This window comes from Python bivittatus, unplaced genomic scaffold (genome assembly GCF_059951505.1).
Source record: "Python bivittatus isolate LINGU-HERP-01145 unplaced genomic scaffold, Pbiv_v1 ctg000340_np1212, whole genome shotgun sequence".
Classification (NCBI taxonomy): Eukaryota; Metazoa; Chordata; class Lepidosauria; order Squamata; family Pythonidae; genus Python; species Python bivittatus.
In genome coordinates, this window is record NW_028277056.1 from 9,662,328 (window position 1) to 9,683,564 (window position 21,237).

At 38.5% G+C, this 21,237-nt stretch overlaps 1 protein-coding gene across 2 annotated transcripts in view; it reads left to right on the forward strand.

The window, feature by feature from the left end:
- Positions 1-21,237, forward strand: part of TMEM135 (transmembrane protein 135) — a 164,038-nt gene that overhangs the window by 138,038 nt on the left and 4,763 nt on the right. Inside the window, exons 7-15 of one of the 2 annotated variants that reach the window (XM_088140544.1) lie at positions 2,171-2,194; positions 3,221-3,262; positions 4,252-4,398; positions 7,711-7,780; positions 14,698-14,865; positions 16,579-16,642; positions 17,653-17,729; positions 19,016-19,114; positions 20,634-20,701. In XM_088140544.1, the coding sequence (XP_087996670.1) occupies positions 2,171-2,194; positions 3,221-3,262; positions 4,252-4,398; positions 7,711-7,780; positions 14,698-14,865; positions 16,579-16,642; positions 17,653-17,729; positions 19,016-19,114; positions 20,634-20,701 (759 nt within the window). The remainder of the gene's footprint in view (positions 1-2,170; positions 2,195-3,220; positions 3,263-4,251; positions 4,399-7,710; positions 7,781-14,697; positions 14,866-16,578; positions 16,643-17,652; positions 17,730-19,015; positions 19,115-20,633; positions 20,702-21,237) is intronic. The other variant, XM_088140545.1, reaches the window with a different exon arrangement.

Genomic DNA, 21,237 nt, shown 5'->3' on the forward strand with positions numbered 1-21,237 from the left:
TCCTCTTCGGAGGGGAAACACTGTTTCTAAATGAAATAAAGGAGCTTGGAGTTGGACGATCTTCAGATATCTTAGAGACATACATTTCATTGCAAATGAAAATAGTTAGGAAGGTTGTGAAATAGCTGTCAGAAAGCAAAATACAGGGCAGTTCTTACTTAATGTTTCTTAATTTGAACAAGTTTATAAACCATGTAATGTATGCCTCCTGTCTATATAGGTACTAGAAATACTGTTATATCTTGAAATAGCTGTGTGATAAGCCTGCTTTCAGCCATAGATTCCTGCTGACTCTTCATGTGTCCATACAAACACCAGTCCATACAAACACCAGGTTGTGAAATGGAAAAGGATGTGTAGCACCCTGCTTTTTTTACTTGATTTCATAAGTGCTGCAGCCAATATCAGTGAAAAGAAATGCAGGACACTCAAGCTGCTTTGGAAATATCTCTCTTAAGCCACTTCTAGGGTAAAAATCATAAACTTATATAGTTCTTTTCCTCTACCCCCATATGATTCTGATGTATAACAGTTGGCCATTTGTCAGGTGTCTGTCTCACAAGCCAATTTCAGTTCCAGTTTTCTTTGAAAGGATGTGCTACAATGAGCCATTCTGTCTTTTCCATAGTTTGCCAACGGAGAACTTCACTTTTGCAGAAGAAAGTACTGGCAAATTAATTGGAACTTTTCTTAGTGGTCAGGAGGGATATGACTTTCTGTAAGAAGAAAGTGGGTTTTAGCATGATTGTAAAAGTTGAATTGATCCCCTTAAGGAACAGATTTTTTTGTCAATTTAGCAAAGCAAGAATCGTTATTTTGCTGATTCAAAGCATTGCAAGGCTAAGCCATGATTTCAGCTTCACTCTAATTTTCCAGATGATGGGAATTTCTTGAAATACAGGTACTTCCCGGGTTAAGAACACCCGGTTTAAGGACAACCCGTAATTAAAAGCGGAGCCTAATGTAGCAAAATTCGAGTTAAATACACAATGGTTCGAGTTAATTACACAATACTACTTATACAATAATACTATTCCAGCTTACGTACAGATTTGACTTAAGGACAGACCTTGGGAATGGGACTTGTTCTTAAACTGAGGACTACCTGTATAAGGGCTTATATCTCTAGGTGGTTACAGACAAAACAGTGTTTGTTATCTTAGTGATTGACTGTAGACTGAAACTTTTCGTCCTGATTCTACACTTAAAATAAACTCAGCAGAAGTCAGTTTTCCAGATGTGTTGGAACTATAGTTCCCAACCTGGAAAGTGCCAGGTTGGAGAAGAATGACCTGAGAGCTGACGGCAGCAGCCCCTTTGGGAAATGCAAAATGGTGATGTATTTAACAGCAAATCATAGCCTGATAAATAATTATTTGCTCAGGGCTTACATATGCAACAAACATTCTTTGCTTTCAGGTCTATTCCACTGTCCTTGGAAATAATTTAGTATATTCTTAGATATTCTGAATCTCATAATAGAACTACAATTTCAGAATGTCTTGGCTTGAGAGATATGGAGTAAAAATACCTTTGGGGTTGATCTTTTTTATCTCTCACTGACGTTATCAGAGCAAAAACGTTTGACAGGTTTATTCTTCTTATAAATGACATGATTTCTCACATTGTAACAGATAGGATCCTGCATGCCTGCTAAAGAAATGTAAGTCTTACTAAGCAACATCTGAGTTTAAAGGTTAAAGGGTATTTCCCCTACAGTACTCCAAAAGATACCTGTGGCTCAGCAGATGTTGCTGAACTGCAACTCCTAACATCCCCAGGAATCATGGCCAATGAAATTAAATTGGAATTGAAATTCAGCAACATCAAGGGCCCATAAGTTCTCATCTCTGGGGTACAGGGTTGCAATATAAACTGATTTGTGTAGGAATGTGTCTCGCTGCATATCAACAGAACGGCTCAGTTTTAGAAAGATATACCAAAAGCAGACACCCAGTAAGATTGCCAGCTGTTTATCTCATAGGGTACATGACTAGAACCAGTGCCAATGTGTATTAAAATGAGAACAGTCTGGAGTACACAGTCCTTTTCTTGTCTCATAAGGGAATTTAGATCCCTTTCACTTTATAGAGAAGTTTCTTTGTTTCCTAAATATTGTTATGTTTGTTTTTCAAGACCTTTCCCAAATCCACAGCTGCTTTTGTTTCAGACCGACGGACGGACGGACAGACAGGTAGATAGTTTTGCAGATGAAATTAACATCATTTTTGTGCCTGTACACACAGACACAAGATGGCTTTTATTTAGAGATTCCTTCCCGGAATCTCTTGTCACGTAAAAGATTTTGTTTAATTAATTATGAAAACTGCTTTAATACTACACAGTGTGGCAGGTGGTGGTCCTTAACCCACACACCTGATTATTCTTGCTGCTAGCAGGCAAATCACACAATAAAGGTCACAACTGCACATTGCAACAGCACTGCATCAACATATTCAAGTAACTCTTAAGTAACAGTGTCAGCTGGAGCTTCCTCAGTTTAGTGCCTTAGTACACCGTGCACACTGATTTGTATTTACATTTGTACTCTTGCCTTGGCAATTGTTAGGGTGATTACTGGGGCGAACACTCATGTACCATATACACAATATCTTTAATGCTCTTGAAATCTTCCCTTTAAATTGTTGGCTCAACCGATCTCCATAATATTTATTAGATATAAAATTAAATTACTCTTTTGTCCCTCAGGAAAAGTGGACTTTAAAGAGGAAATCTGTATTTGAAGCATGTTTCCAGCTCTCATAATTGGTGGCTAATATACTAATGTGTAAAACATCTCAGAGAAAGTTGCCAGAGTAAATGTCTGTCTGTGGTCTATCTAAACATTGGATTTATTAGTTCGATGTGATTTTCAGTTGAATTGCTGCTGATTAGAGACACCTGCTGGCAAAATTGTGGAACTATTTGGCAAATGTTGGAATGGAAATCAAAATAATTTTTTTCCAAAGCTGGGCTTTACTAAAACTTGCTGAAGCTGCTAATATCATTTGGGACGTTTTTCGTACTCCTGTTTGCATTACACGTGTTCTCGCAAAAGCTGTAACATATAACAAAATCACAGTGTCGGCAGACATATTATCCTAAGCTGACTGACTGGAAGTCTGTGGGAAATAATTTGTAAGGCTGTGATGTTGGAAGTTGCTTCTATGGTGAGGTTGTTCTTGGTTACTCATACCCCAATATGTGATTTTTATTTCAGAAGCAAGGATGGTTTGAAAGGATTTACATTCTCAGCACTAAAGTAAGTGAACCCAAACAAGTCCCTTCTTTGCAGCCTGACCAACCCAGATGGAGTGAAATTCTGTGCAGATTTAAATCTGTGGTGCCCAACCAGCAACCCCCAGGGCAGAACATGGCCATCCAGAAATGAATTGCAATGTGAATGTCATCAAACGAGAAAACCGCTGAAGACATGGTTAGGCATAGCAATTGTACTTATTCAGTGTAATATTAACCGGGTTTAAATTAAATGAACTCCAATTTAGTTTTCCAGCTGTGTGTATTTTTTGGATTGCATCTGTGCCACTGCACTTAGAGAACAAGTGGAGCCCTCAGTCCAAATAAGGCTGTGGATCCCTGCCTCAAACGGGAAAATCAAGTGGTATGCAAGACTTGTGTATTTAAATATCTTCTCAAATGATGGTGCTCGGGCTGTTCTTAAATTTTCAGAAGACTATGGACATCCCTTTTGGGGATTCTTTTTCACTGATAATTTGTAGGGAAAGGCTACATAGCTTCCAGCTACTCACTTTCTCTTGGTTACCTCATTCCCATATTGAACAGAAACACTATATAAAGTTGTTATAACTCAAGTGTGATTAAACAAAACAGAAAGTAGTATTTGTATAAATTTCATATATAGAGAAATGCATTCTTTTTTTACTTTCCAAACTCTCTTCTATCAGCAATACATTACAATAGAATATTAAACCTTGTAATAATAAGCAGGGTTTCCTATTTTTAAAAAATAACACATCATTTCAGAATGCCATGACTGGGTAAATATAACAAGTCAGGCAACAAGCTGATACGTTTAGTGCAACAACCTTGCACTAAAAGTTTTAAACTGTAAATATCCTGTCTTGTAGTATCATCAGAAGCAGCTGCAATACATGTCACTTTGTGTGAGATGGGCGGCTATATAAATTCAATAAATATGATAAAAAATATGTTTTAAAAGACATAGTGGAGCTCAGGTAGCTAATAAATGTGTTTGTCTTTTCTTATCAGATTCATTGTAGGGAAAGAAGAAATTCCCACCCATTCCTATGCACCAGAAGGAGCTTTTCTAAAGAAAGAAAGAAAAATAAAACACTGCAAAGAAGTAAAACAACAAATGAATTTTATTGCTGCAACAAAGAAATTTGTGGACAATATGTGAGTGCAAAACGTTTATTCTTTATAATGTCGGTTTTTATGTGTACTTGGTCTTGTGTAATTGTAACTTTGCACTGCCTCTTTTTTATATTGACCCTAATATTTGTGCTGATTACCTGAGTTGTATACGCACCTCTCTCTGTCTCTCATACATACACACGCAGGAACACATTCTGTGCATACTTACATCCTTCCATTTATTCATGCTTACTTCACAAATGTCTATCAGGCATTACCTTCTTTATAGCAAATAGTGACTGTACATGCACACAAACAACTTGTTGATTTCCTCTTTTTCACTGGTAATGCCTGAAAAGGTCACATGTGTTTTTAAAATTCCTTTTACAATTCCTTTTTGCAGTTTTGTTTTATACTTCATTGCATTGGGGAGCTAGAATATGGTGAACTGCCTTGAACAATGAGAAATAACCACTAAATATTTAATAAATATTAAATAAAAATGGCAGCTGGTTGCCAGGAAGCAAGCAGGTTATTCATATCTAACCTTTCTATTACAATTGGTGCAGAAAAAAGTTAACAAGAGGAAAATGCAAGACAAACTATAAAGTTATAATTAAATATTAAAGCAGATATATTAAAATATATTCACAAAGAAGAAATAAATACAAATCCATAGTGAAACCTACATCAGCAAAGTGATCTTAAAAATCAAAAGGTGATCTTGCCAGGTGGTAGAAGATCAACAAATCTAATACTAATGTGGCCTTTTTTGCCTACTAATATGGCCTTTCTTGCCATGGAATTTCATCAAATAGCTTTGCTGTCACATGCCCATCAAAGGGGATTCTGAAGGTGGCCTGGCAGAGAGAGGAGTCACTCCCAAGGGTCTTAAAACCCAATTAGATTCATTAAGACTCAAGACTGTGATACAATCACCCCACTCCAAGTCATTGAGACTTTAGGTTACCACCAACACTTTCAATTATATCAGAAAATGGTAGGTAATTAAACTGCTGTACTCAGGAAATCACATTCTCCCTAGAACTGATCCAGGTCAAAAATTTGTCAAGTACATTCTGAGCTGGCTAAAAATGTACAAACACTTCTTTAAAAGTAGCCCCACGATTATAAAACTAATATAACGTAACATAACATAACATAATATAATGTAATAATAGAATTATTATAGAACAATTCAATATAGTTCAGTCATGGGTCATCACTGCCAGAACAGATCTCTGGGAATGAGCCCAACTGGCATACTTCTCCAAACTATGAAAACGTCTATCTCCACAGCTAGAACTTTGGCATCGACATTCAGGATTAAATCTAAAAGCCATCCCCAAATTTATAATCCTACCGAAAACAAATGGAATCTTTGTTCCTTGGATTAAGTTTTAATTCCTTCCCCTTCATTTGTTCATTGACATCAATCATTGTCTTAGATGCTGAACAGCTTCTTTGGGTTTAGATGGAAAGTTAGGTTTTAGGTTAGGTCTTTTAGATTAAAGGACCTATAAACTGCACTACTGGCTCTGAAGTAGAGTGGAGGACCGACCAGTAGTGTCTTATTCTTGCTGGTTTCTGTAGCAGAAGAGAAAATATGTCAGATATATTTTACTGACTGAATTCTTAAGATTCCTGGTGCCTGCCATATGAGTAATCTAAAGATTTTCATGGTATATTTCCTTGAGTGAATGAGTCTGTGAAGTACAAGAAATAAAAGAGACCCAGTGTTCCATTTTTAGTAGGCATGGGCTGAAGAGCTCAATTTGGTATATGTTTAGATTAATCCAGGATAAGAAATTTGTACTTTAATTCAAGAGAGAATCACACAAAGCATAACAAAAAGCTATCAACACCCAGTCAGTAGCTCTCACTGCAGGGCTTTTAAAAAAGGCTTGAACAATCAGCAAACAAGGTGAATGAGTCTCCTTTGGTATTTCTAATGTCCCACTTGCACATGTCCAAAAAACCATTGAGTTCTTAATCCTAATCCTCTATCATATTTCTCTCCCATATGTTTCCTTTCAGATATAGCTACGTCTAAATGTCTGTAACTTGATCACATCCTCATTACCGTTTTTGCTATACAAACTGACCTAATGGATGATTTATGACTAATATGCTTTTGCAGCGCATAATTCAAAGCTTCCAAAAACATTTGGCACAGTATGAAGATTGAGTAATGTTGTTTTGTGCTCCAACCAGAAATACTTGAGTACAAGAAAATTTAATTTCTAGAACCAGTATCAAATTGATTTACTTGTAATTCCAGTTGATATGTCTAACAACTGGACAGCCTTCCCTGAAGTATTTATCACTTTCAAATTCTCTGCCTGTCATAAAACTGTTGGAATTCCACATGACAGTAGAATTTGTACCGTTATAACGCTCATGGAAAGTGAAGTCCTGTGAGTTTGGAAGAATATAAATTTGGCAGGCTGTACAGACTCTCTGCTGGATCTGGAAAGACAAATATATAATCTCCCAACCAGCTGTGTGCCCTCTTTCTCTGATATTTCCCCAGCCAGGTGTATCACACTGCCAGACACATTCCTGGCTACCTGCAGATCTCTCAGATGATGGGGCCCTTTTTTCATAAAATTATTCTAGAAATCGAGATGGCGGTTAAATGGCCTTTGGAGTGTAGCTGTTAGATATCACTGAGCTTTCTTTGTCGAGGCTGGTGCCATGGTATGGCTTGTAACAAGGTTCTGATGTCCAAGTGAAGGCATGGAAGGAGGTCCCAGCCTTTTTTTCTGTGGCAAAATGAACACAAGAATTTATACATTCTTGCACTGTTTTTTTTTTAAGACAGAAGGAATTGAAGTTGGAATTAGCATAGTTTTCTGACAGAGGATTGCTATCAGAAAGTATAATTAGAAAGTAAGCAATTAAATTAATAAATAGTGGCTCGTTACAAGAGAGTGTTGTGATAGTCACCAACTTGATTATAAAGTAGAATTAAACTAATTTGTGAAGGATTTGAATTTAATAGCTCCTATTGTTAGGTTTACATATTATTCCCAGTATTGGAGGCAATATAATTTTTAATGCCAGTTACTGGAGAATTGGAAGAAAGAATGCTGCTTTTCTTGGGTCCTGTGGGTGGGTTTCCCAGTGACATCCTATTGTGGGATTATCTGTTCTCTTTTGAACAAAGCTTTTGCCTTTATTTGTATAAGTTATACAACATTTCAGAACTTATTGTTTCACTTATCTACATTTAAGTATCATAAATAAACCCTTGGTGAGAATACTTTGTATGTTTTGGAGAAAGTGGAACATATACCTGTGGAACTGCAAAAGAAATCTAGAGAGTCAATACTGGTTTTTTTACTTTTTCAGATGCAAAAATGGGCCAAGGCACAGATGCTGTAAGCACTACGAAGATAATTGCATCTCATATTGCATTAAAGTGAGTGAACATTGGCCTTTTCTTTCCCAGACAGGTGTCTAAAAATTAACATGCAAAGAAAAGAAGCTGATGAAGGTTGCAGTAAAGGTGTTCCTGCTCTTGTTCCTTAATGTGTGGTCTAGAAATGGGTGTGGTGATCTAGAATGAATATTAATTATAAATGATTCTTATCAGATAATCTCTTAAACCATAGTGTAATGTGTGTTCTTTTGGGTTAGCAGGTTATGTGCACCTTGCAATTGTAATTAATAAACCATAGCTTATGGCAGAGGTAGACAACTCACAGGGCACATGCAGTCCTCTTGTCTTGTTTGTGCCATTAATATCACTAGCTACCAGTTTCCAGTGGCATGATTTTCCATGTATTTTTGCCCCCAATAAATACTCAGTACTTTGCACCTTAATTCCAGAAGCTGAAGAAAAGGCTGAAAAAATTCTGCTCTACCATCAGTATGCGTCACTATAATGCCCCCGGGACCCATAGAAACCATAGAAACCCATAGAAACCAATTAAAACAGGATTCCTCAACCTTGGCAACTTTAAGATGGGTGGACTTCAACTCCCAGAATTCCCCAGCCAGCAAGGCTGGCTGGGGAATTCTGGGAGTTGAAGTCTACTCGTCTTAAAGTTGCAAAGATTGAGGGACCCTGAATTAAAATAAAAATGGACATATGGGTCCCAAGCAGGAAAATTTATGAACTCCTGGAATATGGTTCAGTGTGTTGTGGAAAGCCCACCAAATGCAGGCTATGCAGTATACCATAGTTAACTGTGTTATGTAATTCTCATCTTGGTATGTTTGCTGTGTGTCACCTACAGCGTGTGGGCAGAATATATAGAATTAAACTGCCCCTTGTACAATAGTCATCTTGGGTAAATGTACAACATGATCTCTTAACAGCTGTCTGCAACTCAAATGGACCTTAGCTGGGCTTGTGCAGCCCATATAGATGGTACTGGGTTGAGATGGTTTGATGCGTAAGATGCCAGATGTGCACACAGATAGAAATCAATGTTGTGTGTATTGCCTTTAAAAAGTTTTAGATGAAAATCTGATTCATTTGTATGTTAGCTGCTTATTTTTCTACAAAAGCATGCAACTTAAATTATTGCTGTAGTAAGGTTAGAACAGCCCATAGGTGCTGAGAGATGTGGATGAATTAGATTACAATAAAGAATTTGGGTCTGGGTGGCTTTCTTATATTTTATAATCCCGGGTGCCTTAGCAATGCTTTTCCAAATAATTCCTCCTTGCAAGAGCTGTTTCATCCTCTTTTAAGTTTTTCCTCCAAAAGAATATGAAACATTTAAAGAACACAGGTTCTAAGAGGTGTAAGTTGGGTAGAATAGAGAGATGTTAGCCTTCATAATGCTACAGGCACAGGACAGACAAAACAGTTTCCAAGCCTTGTTCATGAGTGCTTTGAGGCATTTGCTTGACGGTTGTGGTGGAGAAAATATTAGACTGTTAGCAATTTCAGTAATCGTACTTTTGAAGAAAAGTATCAAGGAGGTGTATGCTAGTAGATGCAGTGAATTAGCAGCTTCTGAAACTCCAGTTAGAGCATTTTGTTTTAATGACCAATCTCATTGAAGAAGCATCTTCAAAAGAGTCTTGCTTTGACAAGTGTCTCTTTCCTTTGTCACTGCTGTTACCTTGCAGGTGGAAGAAATGTTCCATTAGTGTCTATGGTAAGCTTTTAAAGTGAGTGAAAAGCAAGGTCTTGAGTGTCTTGACTAATTTAATTACACCCAGAAAGCATGTAACAGATCCCACTTGCAACCAGTTCCCCAACTGGGAATGTGCTGTGCTCAGCAGCTCAAGTAGCAGCAACCATACAGCTGTGTCTTTCTAGTGCATGGGGCATTTTTTTTTTTAAGCTAGCCTGTGAATGTAGTTTAAGGATAATAGGAGAAAATCCACAGTTGTTGCCTGCAGGAAAAGCATTCGTTGTCCATGGGTATAAATTATCCTCCCCCAGAATGTGATTAGTATGTGTTTTCTTTCTGTAACTCTGCAGGGAAATTGTTTTGGCTGGAATTTGGCTGGGACAGGTGGGAACACCTGCTCCCACTTGCTTTGGTGGGACTCCAGCAGATTTTAAATTCGGATTTTGAAAGTAACGTTCATTGGGCAAACTGGCTTTTGGGGAAAATGTTTTATTTGCAATGTTATTTCTTCCATTCAGAATTGAGTTAATGGGTTTGGCTTTTCAGCAGTGGGTCTGAAAAACCAGCATATGGAAGACAAGATGCAGCTCAACAGTTTGCATATTTCGACACAGTGCAGTTGTTGAGTTTTTGTGCTGAGCAAGTCTCTTCTACTTTCCATGTCTCAGCTCTTACAGCAGATTACAGCCAGCTACTTACCAACACAATTCAAACTACTAATAATCAACACAGGAGACTGTTGTTGCTTAGCTTTAGTTGTAACTTATGCATTGACTTTCTTCACAATACTCTGTTTTAAGTCTCATGTAAGACACTAAGCCTTTCACTTGAACAATCTTCATGGGCTTAAGTTTCATTGCACAGGCATATTTTCAGCAATGACTTCCATCACTGCTACCAGCACATACTAGCCTGTTTAATCACACCCAAAATTCTTGTACCCTGACCCTGTAAAATAATACTCACACAGTAATCAGCACTATAAATAAATCATCAAGATTTTTTAAATGCTCTGTTTAAAAATAGAAAACAACCTCCTTCAAAGTCAAGAAATAGAAAGGGTCATTGTAGATGAGGCCTGTGTTCCATTTCACACAATAATCAACCAGGCCCTGTGGGAAGTCCTGAGCAGGACAAGGAAGCAATAGTCTACTCTTGTTATTCCCCAGTCGTTGATTCTGGAGTTTTTGTACATCATGATGCCTAGAAGACTTGGATTGCCTTTATCCTCCACAGTTTTGTCTAATAAACTTTACTGCCAGTCTGATTGTAACAGGACTGATAAACTTAGAGTTCCTAAGAAGTCTGTGCCAGTTCTAGCAGGTGACACCATCAGACATTCATCTGTTTGTACACATTTCTTGTTAGCTTGAATGGAAGTGTTGTGAAATACAGGATTAAAATTTCCATATTAGCTGGAAACTGGATAGTCCTTCTTTGTCTGTGATTCTGGAGACTACACCTGATACCTGTCCTTTGAAGTCATGATTCCTTTGCAGGCTGGTGTCCCTACAGTCCTGCCAATTGCCTCCAGGATCATTTGCAACCTCCCTTTTTTCTTTAGAAGGCAAATCTTCTCTTTCCTTGGAGTTGTTTTGAATTTTTACTTCCTTGAGATCCTAGGAGCTGTGCTTCAAACACATCTGGAGTGCCACACGTTGCCTATCTTGATTTGAAAGTGGGGTGCTTAAAAGGAAACCTGTCTGTTTCTCCTGCTCCGTTTTGCAACTGCTGCTGTTTCTTGGTAATGTGGTAGAGAACTGTAGCCAAACTGAATCCTGGCAGTGTTGGCCAGTCTGGATTTAAGTGTTAATATTAATTAAAATGAGACAAAATTCAATTCTTTAGGTCATTTCCTTCTGGTCTGAAACATGTGGATTGAGGTTTTTAAGAGGATGACAAGCAGTTCTGATCTTTTTCTAAGGAGTCTTTGGACAGAATCGGCAGCAGCTGTTTCTTAAGGAAAGGCTGATGTGGTTTTATTTTCTTAATGAAACAGTTGTCTCTTTATTCTGGAAAGGACAGCTACTAGCAGTTTTTCTTATTTGTCATAGCTTTCCTTTCTTCCAAACAGCCTGCCTTGCCATCACCGTACTTCCTGATGCATTGTGTTTTTCTGGCATTTCCTCTTTCACTAGTGAACAAAGTGGGGCAACTTACAACTGCTCCCTTTTCTCTCTTTAAGTATAGAGGAAATTTCATTATTCCAGTTACTACAACAAAATAAATAGCATTATAGACAGATTAGATTGGGTTGACTGAAAAAATTGTGGTTTGCATTGTTTTGCTCACTTCCAGCAACTGCATCTAACCAGTGCATTCCATTTTTCTAATGCCAGAAGAGAAAAGTGCATTAAATCCCTTGGTCGTGGAACTGCAGAAGGCTATCACTTCCTTTCTGCCAGCCATTTCAGATGTCTCGGCTAGAGAAGCATGATGTTAATCAAAGTAATAAAAGCAGCGTGTGCTAGACACAAACAGCAGAAAGAGCTGGTGGCACCCAAAATACCCAAAATACTTTAATTGCATGCTAGTTGCATTAGATTAGATAGGACTTGCAGTATATATATTCTGAATGAATTCATGGTCATCCAGTACATTTAGATGGGAAGGGAAATGAACTTTGCAAAAATATTAATTTATTTAAATTGTTTTCATAATCTGTATTTGGGGTCAGGAAGGAATTTTCCTTGAGGTTAATGACCCTAGAATTGTTTTGCCTTTTCCTTCACTGTGTGGTTTGGCTCAGTTTAGTAGTTTGAGTCATCTGGAGCTGTCTGCTTTCAGGTAAGATGTACCATGTTTGCTCTTGCACTCAGCCATGTTGATGCTAGTTTGTGTGTGAGAGAGAAGGATTTAGAAATCTGATTTGACAGCTTTACAAAGGACTCCTGCAGATTCCCAAGATTCACACTGCTTGAAGACTGAAAGAAATGTTCAGAATAGTAGCCCGTTAGAAAGAGAACAGCAAAAATCTACAATGTTTTTCAAACTTGGCAACTTTAAGATGTGTGGACTTCACCTCCTAGAATTCTCCAGCCAGCAGTTCAAGGACTTGAAGTCCACACATTTTAAAGTTTGAAAAACACTAATCTAGCCCATAGGTAGAAGTCAAAAGAACCATTCACCTAAGGTTACTGAAAAGCTTAATGCAGTTGTGGTATATGTATGGAGATGATATTAAGGCAGAACAAAGAGGTAAGACAGGCAGTGACTTCAGATGGATGAATAGACATCTGTGATCATGCCAATCCATGTTAGCATCCTGAGCCTTTTATGGCATTATTGTTTCTGCTACTTGCTGACATCACTGCTAAAGCAAGTTCCCTCTGCTCCCCACTTACAGAGTACTGAACTCCAAGGAAATATGAAAGCTTAGGCAGGCCTCTCCATTTTGAAACAGCTTTGCTAGTTGCCAAGGTACTTGAAGCAATGTGTTCCCAATGAGGTGAGGAGATACTGTGATTCTGTGAAGAAGTACAAGAAATAGTCAGTTACTCTGACAGCTGTAGATCTGAAAGGCAGGTGCTAAGTCTGGGAAGTCTGCTTTGGAGAATATCATGTACGCTTATTCAGAAGTGGACTAGACATTGAAACAAATCATTGAATCCAATAATGAATATTGACTGGAACTCTTTACAACACATAAATCTCCTTTTGCGCTAGTAGACCCCTTGCAAAGTAGTTATTGAAAGAACTGAAGGGTTGAACATGCTCAAGTTTGAATTCTAGTTCCTATGTGTTGTGTTCTGAATTTTTTTCACTTAATCTTTGTGGTCTTTGTGCATTCACACTGATGGCTTTGTGCTCACACAGACCAGCATTTTGGAATGTTCACTAGCAAAATGAAAAATGAAAACTCTATTTCCAGTGACCTATATTGCACCAGCCTGCCCAAATCCCCTGGTTACTTTTTTTCCCATCACAATATTGACTTTGTGAGGAGATCATAAGATCTTTCTCACCACAATGTTTTTCTTTCTGTTTCACAACTGAGCACTGAGGCTTGGTCTACTGAAATGATACTAAGGAGCAGGAGATTTGGAAGAGTTGTGTCTTTCTGTCTGAGTGAAACTAATGCTCTTAAGCTTGTCATTCGGAACCAGCCCTCTGCTTAAAAGACCCCCATTCCACTAAGGCAAAGCAAAGATGAATTGACTGATAGAGCTAATTTGTTTGGACAAATTGATTCACAAAAGAGGGGGGAAACATAATAGTGTGCTTTTAAGATTCCAGGGGAGGGTGTGGGATGAGTTAGTGGAGTAATCCTCGGGTTCACGCTTGTTTTTTATTTTTATTAAGCGCTTCCAGTGAATGCATACAGCACTACATGGTTGTAGGCCATGACTAGCTGCCCAAATTACTCCAAGAAAAGGAAATGCTCAAGGCCTACTAAAAATAAATAGCTGAGCTGGGAATCAAGAAGTTCATTCTTCCCCAAGGAGTTTGAATGTTTGTAGAGTAATAGTCTACAGAACACTGTGTTGCACTGGGACAGGGGTGACCTGGATTCAGATTTTTACTCAGTCACAACAATGTCAGTTTCAAGGATCTCTTTGGGTAAATCATTCAGCATCTCTGAGCCTAATTGGCCTTCCAAGATTTTTGTGAAGATGCCCAAAGAGAAGAGCCAAGTACCATTCTGAGGTTTCTGGAGGAAAAGTAATGTCAGCCTGTAATTATGTATGTATGTGTGTATGTATGTATGTATTCTGTTCAATCGTGTCTGATTCTCGGAGACTGCTTGGACAAGTCCCTGCAGTTTTCTTGGCAAGGTTTTTCAGAAGTAGTTTGCCCTTGTCTCCTTCCTAGGACTGAGATAAAGTGACTGGTGCAAGGTTACCCAGCTGGCTTTGTGCCTAGGCAGAACTGGAACTCATGGTCTCCTGGTTTCTAGCCTGATGCCTTAACCACTGCACCAAACTGGATCTCAATAAATGTTTTATTTTCAAAAAAGCTTTATTCTCAAAAAATTTTTAAAAATATTTTATTTTCAAAAAATCTTTTATTTCCAAAGATTTCAGAGTATGTGAAAATTTACCCTTAGTATACAGGGAGTTCTTTTTCATACCCTGAAAACTTTGGAAATAAAACCTTGTTACAAATCTGTGGCTTCTAGGAGAAATGAAAACTGTCCATGTCAACTCTTGAGATTAAAAGGTGTGTTTTATAGTGAAACTTATTTGAGGAATTCCTGACTTTGTTTCCCTCCCTTTAAATGGCACATTTTTAATACCTCCTCTAGGGCTTCATTAGGATGTTTAGCATCGGTTACTTGATCCAGTGTTGCCTTCGCATCCCATCAGCATTCCGACATCTGTTTACGAAACCTTCCCGGCTGCTCTCACTCGTCTACAACAAAGAAAATGTCCAGCTTGGAGCGTTCCTTGGGTCATTTGTCAGTATATACAAAGTAAGTTTCGAAGGTGCTGAAAAATTAGAATGTCATTATTCTGAGCTCCTCACCTGTACCAGCTGCTGCTGTTGCAACACTTAATAAGTACCTTTATTGTCCTAGGGCCTGAACAGGGTATCTCTTGAACATAAGTTGAACATATTGTTTGCAAATAGTCTTCCAGGAAAGAAGTGGTGGCATTAACCAACCTTGTTTTAACCGAATAGCGATAAAGACCTCACGCTCTTTCGTAAACATTAGAGGGAAATTGGTTGGTTCAGACAGAAATGCATAACCTCCTTAATAGGGGCAAGGTGGAAATCCACATGATTTCACTTTCTCTGGCCTTAACAGCGATATTTTTCCATTGCTCAGGAATCTAGGAGGGAAAAGTAAGAACTGTAAATGAATAGGCTTCTCTCGAGAAGCTGTGAGGGTTAAAAAAGTGTTCAGTATTATCATGGCTCAGTAGAATGGAAGTTTAGTTAAGTGGTTATTATAAACCACCCCTAATATTTTTTTAAACAAGAAGCAAACAAATATATCTTTCAGCAATTTGCTAAAGAAACCTACAAAAGAAAGGAGTACTTTATTTAGGTCAGCGGTGTTCCCTCTTATTTATTGCTTGAGAATGCTGGGGTTGGTCTCACACTGCTTTAGGTCCTGTCTAATTTTTCACTTGTGTAACTATAAAAGATTGCATGAGCTGGTTATGTCTTTAAGCAGCTCACCAGTTTGCTTGATAGCAACTCATCAATCTGGATAATGTATAAATGGGTTTACTATGAATCCAAGTCCCACTTTCTCTATATGCCCATTTTTTTTCTAGCTCTAGTGCACTGTGAAAGGGTTGCTTTGTAATAGTTATTTCTTTCCACGTGCTTGTATATAAGTTAGAAATCTAAATAGGTAGACTGTCCATTAAGCCAGGGTTCTTCAACCTCAGCAACTTTAAGATGGGTGGACTTCAACTCCCAGAATTCCCCGGCCAGCCATGCTGGCTGGGGAATTCTGGGAGTTGAAGTCCACCCATCTTAAAGTTGCTGAGGTTGAGGAACCCTGCATTAAGCAAATGAATTGACTGTAATGGTAGAACTTCAGACTAGAAATCAATGATGGGAATACTTTCTAATTTTGTAATGCTGCCTCATGTAAGACACTTTCTGTAGGCATTATGTTAAGCTTCTCTCCCTGAAGTACTAGCTTATTATATTCAAGGAGACTTTTACTGGAGGAGTATTAATATGGCACCCTCGCCCTCCAATGTCTGCATTCTGCAGTACTGGAGTATCGCCTTCTTGGCTATCTGTATAATGTATGGAATGGTGAAGCAAATTCTCCATAACGGAAGTTTAAAGTAGATAAGAAATATACAGGCTTCTTTGTGTGAGGAGGATATTTAAATAATGGCTAATTATTAAATGACTGGATAAAGTCTATATAAGAAGGGAAGAACACATACATTTGCGCACGCACAAACACCCCTACGCCTTTGGATTTGGCTGAAGCTTTGTCCCTTTGAACAACCTTTTAATATATTCCCAAATGCAGCGTTTAGTTTACTTGATAAGTCGTAGCACAGGGTAGCTATTAAATAGTCATAAAGCTGAAGCCATAATCAGCAGGTTTTCTTTGCTTGATTAAATTTTAAGGATATTATTGGGATCTTTGTTACTAGATTATTGTGCTGTGTTGTCTAACAATGTTGCCATGATTACCTTGTAAATGCAGGGTACAAGCTGTTTCCTGCGATGGGTACGGAACTTGGATGATGAAGTACATGCACTCATTGCAGGTAAATCTACATTTCCTTACAACAGTCTCTCAGATTCCCAAGGTTAATAGTTTCCATGCATCTATCTAAGACTGGGATTCCAATTCAAAATGAAAGCCTTCTGATACCTTCTAGAGAATAATTTTGTGCATTTTATAGGGTGGAACCTCTATAAATAATTGTGAGGAAGCCTTTATAAATTATTAAGTTAGGTACTGTAATACACAAATGAGGTATGGAGACCATGCCTGGAACAGAATGTTTGCAGTATTGAAAAGTCAGGTTTTTTTGTGCTGAGAATAATGTTAGAACAGGTTGTAAGAACAGAAGGAACCCCAAGAGAACTTGGAAAAGAATGAAAAGGAAGGACACTACGAAAAAATGGGAGAAGGGACCTAGGATAGAATGGTTACAACTCTTGAATACATGAAATAAATAGCAGGTCAGGGGATATGTTGATCATTGTGATATCTTTTTCCCCCTACTCTCATAGTGTTAAAATCAGCATTCATCCAACGAAGCTGAATGATGAAAGATTTAGGACAGGCAAAAGGAATCCCTTCTTCACATAGCACATGACACAATCCCTTCTCTACAGATAATGGGATATTCATAATTTTCAGTGGCTTCAAAAAGGGAGTAGACAGATTTTAGGTTTTAAGTGATTCCTGATCATCACAGTGATATATTGGCCTTCTCCAACATGATTCTCTGGAGCAAATCAGAAGGGGAAGGCTGATCTGTTTTATCTCAAGCTCTTTATAGATGTTCATGGTGGAAGGGTGTCCCTGTATAAAAATTCATTGGGAAAAAGAGTCAGAAAGGAACATTTCCATTATATTTAGCTTGCAGGCATTTCAGTGGCATCAGGCTGGTCACAAGGGTGAAACATAATGCTGAGCTAGATAAACCTTTTTCAATCCAGCTGGACTCCCTTTATCTCCATTTATGTGGGGAACACTGTAGTAGAGTTTCATGTGGTTCAGTATCAAGAATTTGGCTAATTTGCTTTTTTTTTTTTTTTACTGCAGGGTCCCTGGCAGGATTGTCAATGATGTTTTACAGAAGTACAACTATTTCAATGTACCTGGCTTCCAAACTAGTAGAGGTAAGCATATGTGTGGTGTCAGAATATCTTTTCCTCAGGAATGGCAGAATTAGTTTCATCAAATGATATTCCAGGTCAAGCTTCCCAATCAGATATTTTCTGGATGAGTTTGTTCTGCAACAAAACACCTTTCAAAAGTATTAGGATCCAACTCTTAGCTAGTCTGCAGGGTTGCTTCTTAGAGAGGCTGATGAAGAACTCTGAGAACTCTGAGTAGTAGTTCCATTGTTGCAATATATTTGGAGAGTGCCAGATTGGGGAAGACTGTCATCCATGGTGCTTCTTTCCTATCCTGCATTCTTCTGACTTAACTCAGTTTGAGAAGCTTGCCAATCAGACAGTAGCTCTACTTTTTCTTGGCCAGTGTTATTTTGTTCCTTACAGCTCACTTTCCAAGTGAGAGCACGTGTCATGCAACATTTGCATCAACTTTGGTTCCACTTTTGATTCAGCAGAGGTCCTGCATGTATGAGAGTATGCTCCAGAGATTTTTGAAGTGGCCATTTATTGTGCAAATAGAGCAGGAAGGAGAAAGGACGGGTGTGTATATGTGTAAACAGAAGGAAATGTTATTTTGTGGCTTTACTTCAGGCTGAGTTGACTGCCTCTCAATATGAAATAAGAGGATTATCCATAACCATTGTTCTTCTGAGGCTGCCACGTCCTCTTCATCTGGTATGCATGAAAGGGCATGGATGCAGTTTGCAGGTGCAAGACCTGAATGGGTCCGATATTCCCAGGTCTGACTTATTGTGAAGGGCATGGCGGGGGTGGGATTTACTCTAGAATGCCCAGATCTGTTATAGAAAAAGGACCTTCACAGGAAGTCCAAGGTGTGGCTTGTTTCCAACATCTGGCATGAATATTGCCTTTGATTATGGTTTTTCTCCTTAACTGTCATAGCTATTATCTTGATCACAAGGTACTGTCAGGGTAGCATGTATTCCAGGCAGTCAGCTAGAGTTCCATTCAGCTGAATGAGTAGGATGGGCCCTAAATGCAAGGCTGCCTTTCCCTCATTTGGAAATCAGTGAAATAATACATTTTACCATTTGAAGAGTTTTCCTTCTCAGGTAAGACCATTAAGCCCACAGTCTAAAATATATCAGTGATCCTAAGAATGAACCATGTGCTGGTGGATACACCCAACTGATTCCACTGCTGCTTTTTAAAAAGCCTCATAGGGTTGGCTCTCTGCATCTGTCAATTTTCTTGTTCCTAGCTTTGCACGACTGGTCTTTCTGGAAACTCATTCACTTGCTTGCTTGATTTTTTTTTTTTTTTAGGCCATGTATTTCAAAGGCATTGAAGCTGGAAAGGTTCCTTATTTCCCTCATGCAGACAGTGTAATCTATGCTGTGTCCGCAGCCATCTGCTTCCAAGCAGTAAGTTTTTGTTCTTCAAGTTGAAGCTCTTTTGTTTATGTCTAATGATGCTCATTAATTAAAGTAAAAGGATATAGGGCAGTTTGTCCTAGTCATTTATTCATATGATAGCTGCTTGATTCTTTTGTATGTCAGTAGGTTTGTTAGTATTTCTATGCTGCTAGAGAAGAAGAGACTTTCAAAGCAGGGGACGTGTTCCAGCAGCCCAAACGGCTACAACATCCACAATGTTGTTTGTGTGGTCAACTTGGGGGAGCTTATTCCATACCATTGTAGCTGGTTATTTCCATGTTGCATTGCTCACTCATTGCAAGGTGAATTTGGAAGAAATGGCTAACATTGGAGCTCTGTATATTTTATTCAGTGACGCTATGATTTGATATGCAAGATGCCATACTAGCATAATAGTGCAAATGCTTTGTACCCAGGCCAGTTTGTTGATCTTTAGTAAGAGATGCTTGGATTAGCTGTGTGTATAAGAGTGTCTTACCCAACGTAGTGCCCTCCTGATATGCTTAGACTTCAGTTGCCATAAACCGTCACCAACATGGTCAAAAACAGCGCTGGCTTGAGGGCATAGGGAGTCATACAGAACATCTAAAGCAATGTTTCTCAACCTCGACAACTTTAAGATGGGTGGACTTCAACTCCCAGAATTCTCCAGCCAGCATCAACACTGATCTAGAGAGCACCAAACTGAGAAAGGTGAATAAGGAGCACCATCTTTATGATGAAGCTTTTCTTTTGCCAGAAGCAAACTGAGAAAACATTGCAAAGAGAAGTATTGTTATTACCGTATCAGAACAGCAGATGGTGTTGGTGTTTCCATTCAGATGGTCACTCATGCCTTGGTCTCCTCACAATTGGAATTTTGCAATACACTCTACATGGGGTTGCTCTTGAAGACCATCCAGAAGCTACAGCTGGTACAAAATGCAGCAGCACAAGCAGTAATGGGCATTTCATGTTATGCCCATTTGTCATCACTGCTACACAAGCTACAGTGGTTGCCAGTAGGCTTCTGAGTTCAGTTCAAAGTGCACCTATAAAGTCCTTCATGGCTTAGGGCCTGGGGGACGGTCTAGTTCCCATTGTTTTTGCCCATCTGGTACATTTGGACAGAATGGGTGCACTCCAGAGCCCTTCAATTAAATGTTGCCATCTTGAGGGACCCAAGGAAGCATCCTTTTCTGCTCCAGCCCCTGCCCTTTGGAATATCATCCCCCCAGAAATATGGATGGTTGCCCATTCTCCCGGGGTCCCAGAAAGCCTTAAGGCCTGTCTCTGGTCCAAGGCCTGGGGTTAATGTGTATGTTCATGTATTTGAGGGGCCTCTGTCATATTTGTGCTATTTATTGTTCTGGTTGTTTTAGTCCTGGCTGCTTATTAACTGTTTTAATTGTTTTTTGGATTTTGTAAGCCACCCAGAGTTTAAAGAAGTGGGTGGCTATAACACAATTAAAAAATTAGAATTTAATTTAATTTAATTCCCAAGTTAAAGCCAGAGTTTTTGTTTTAGGCTGTGATGGAAGTTCAGAACCTGAGACCTTCATACTGGAAATTCCTACTGCGATTAACAAAAGGAAGGTGAGTAACGCTAAGTGGTTACAATTGTCCACTTCTGTAACAAGCATTGTAAATGCCAGACTTTCTTTTTTAAGTCTGCTATGAATGGATTTTGTGTTAAATGATGAGACTGTCAATTCACATAATTTTTTTTAAAATAAAAACATTCGAGAGCTTACATGAAGGCTGGGTTTTCTCTTAAGTTTTCCAGTTTTGCTTATAATCTAAAGTTCTTTCACCGCTTACATGAACAGAATTATCCTTCAGTATGTAAGATTTGTAGTTGTGTCCAAAAAGAGCAGTGACTCAGACAAAAAGTGTCATTTTTACCACAATTTTAGTTTGCATGTGATTTTTACCTTCATTAGTCCCAAAGAGAAATAGAATATGAGTATTTCAGATTGCAACCTTTTCTGGTCTGCTTGACTAACAGACATTAACGCTCACTGAAAGTTTGCTGGTCTCATATAAGAAGTCAAATAAAAGAGTTCATTTGAATCATTGGAGAAAAAATTCAAATGTACAAACTTTTAAAGGCCTTTAACAAAATACACATT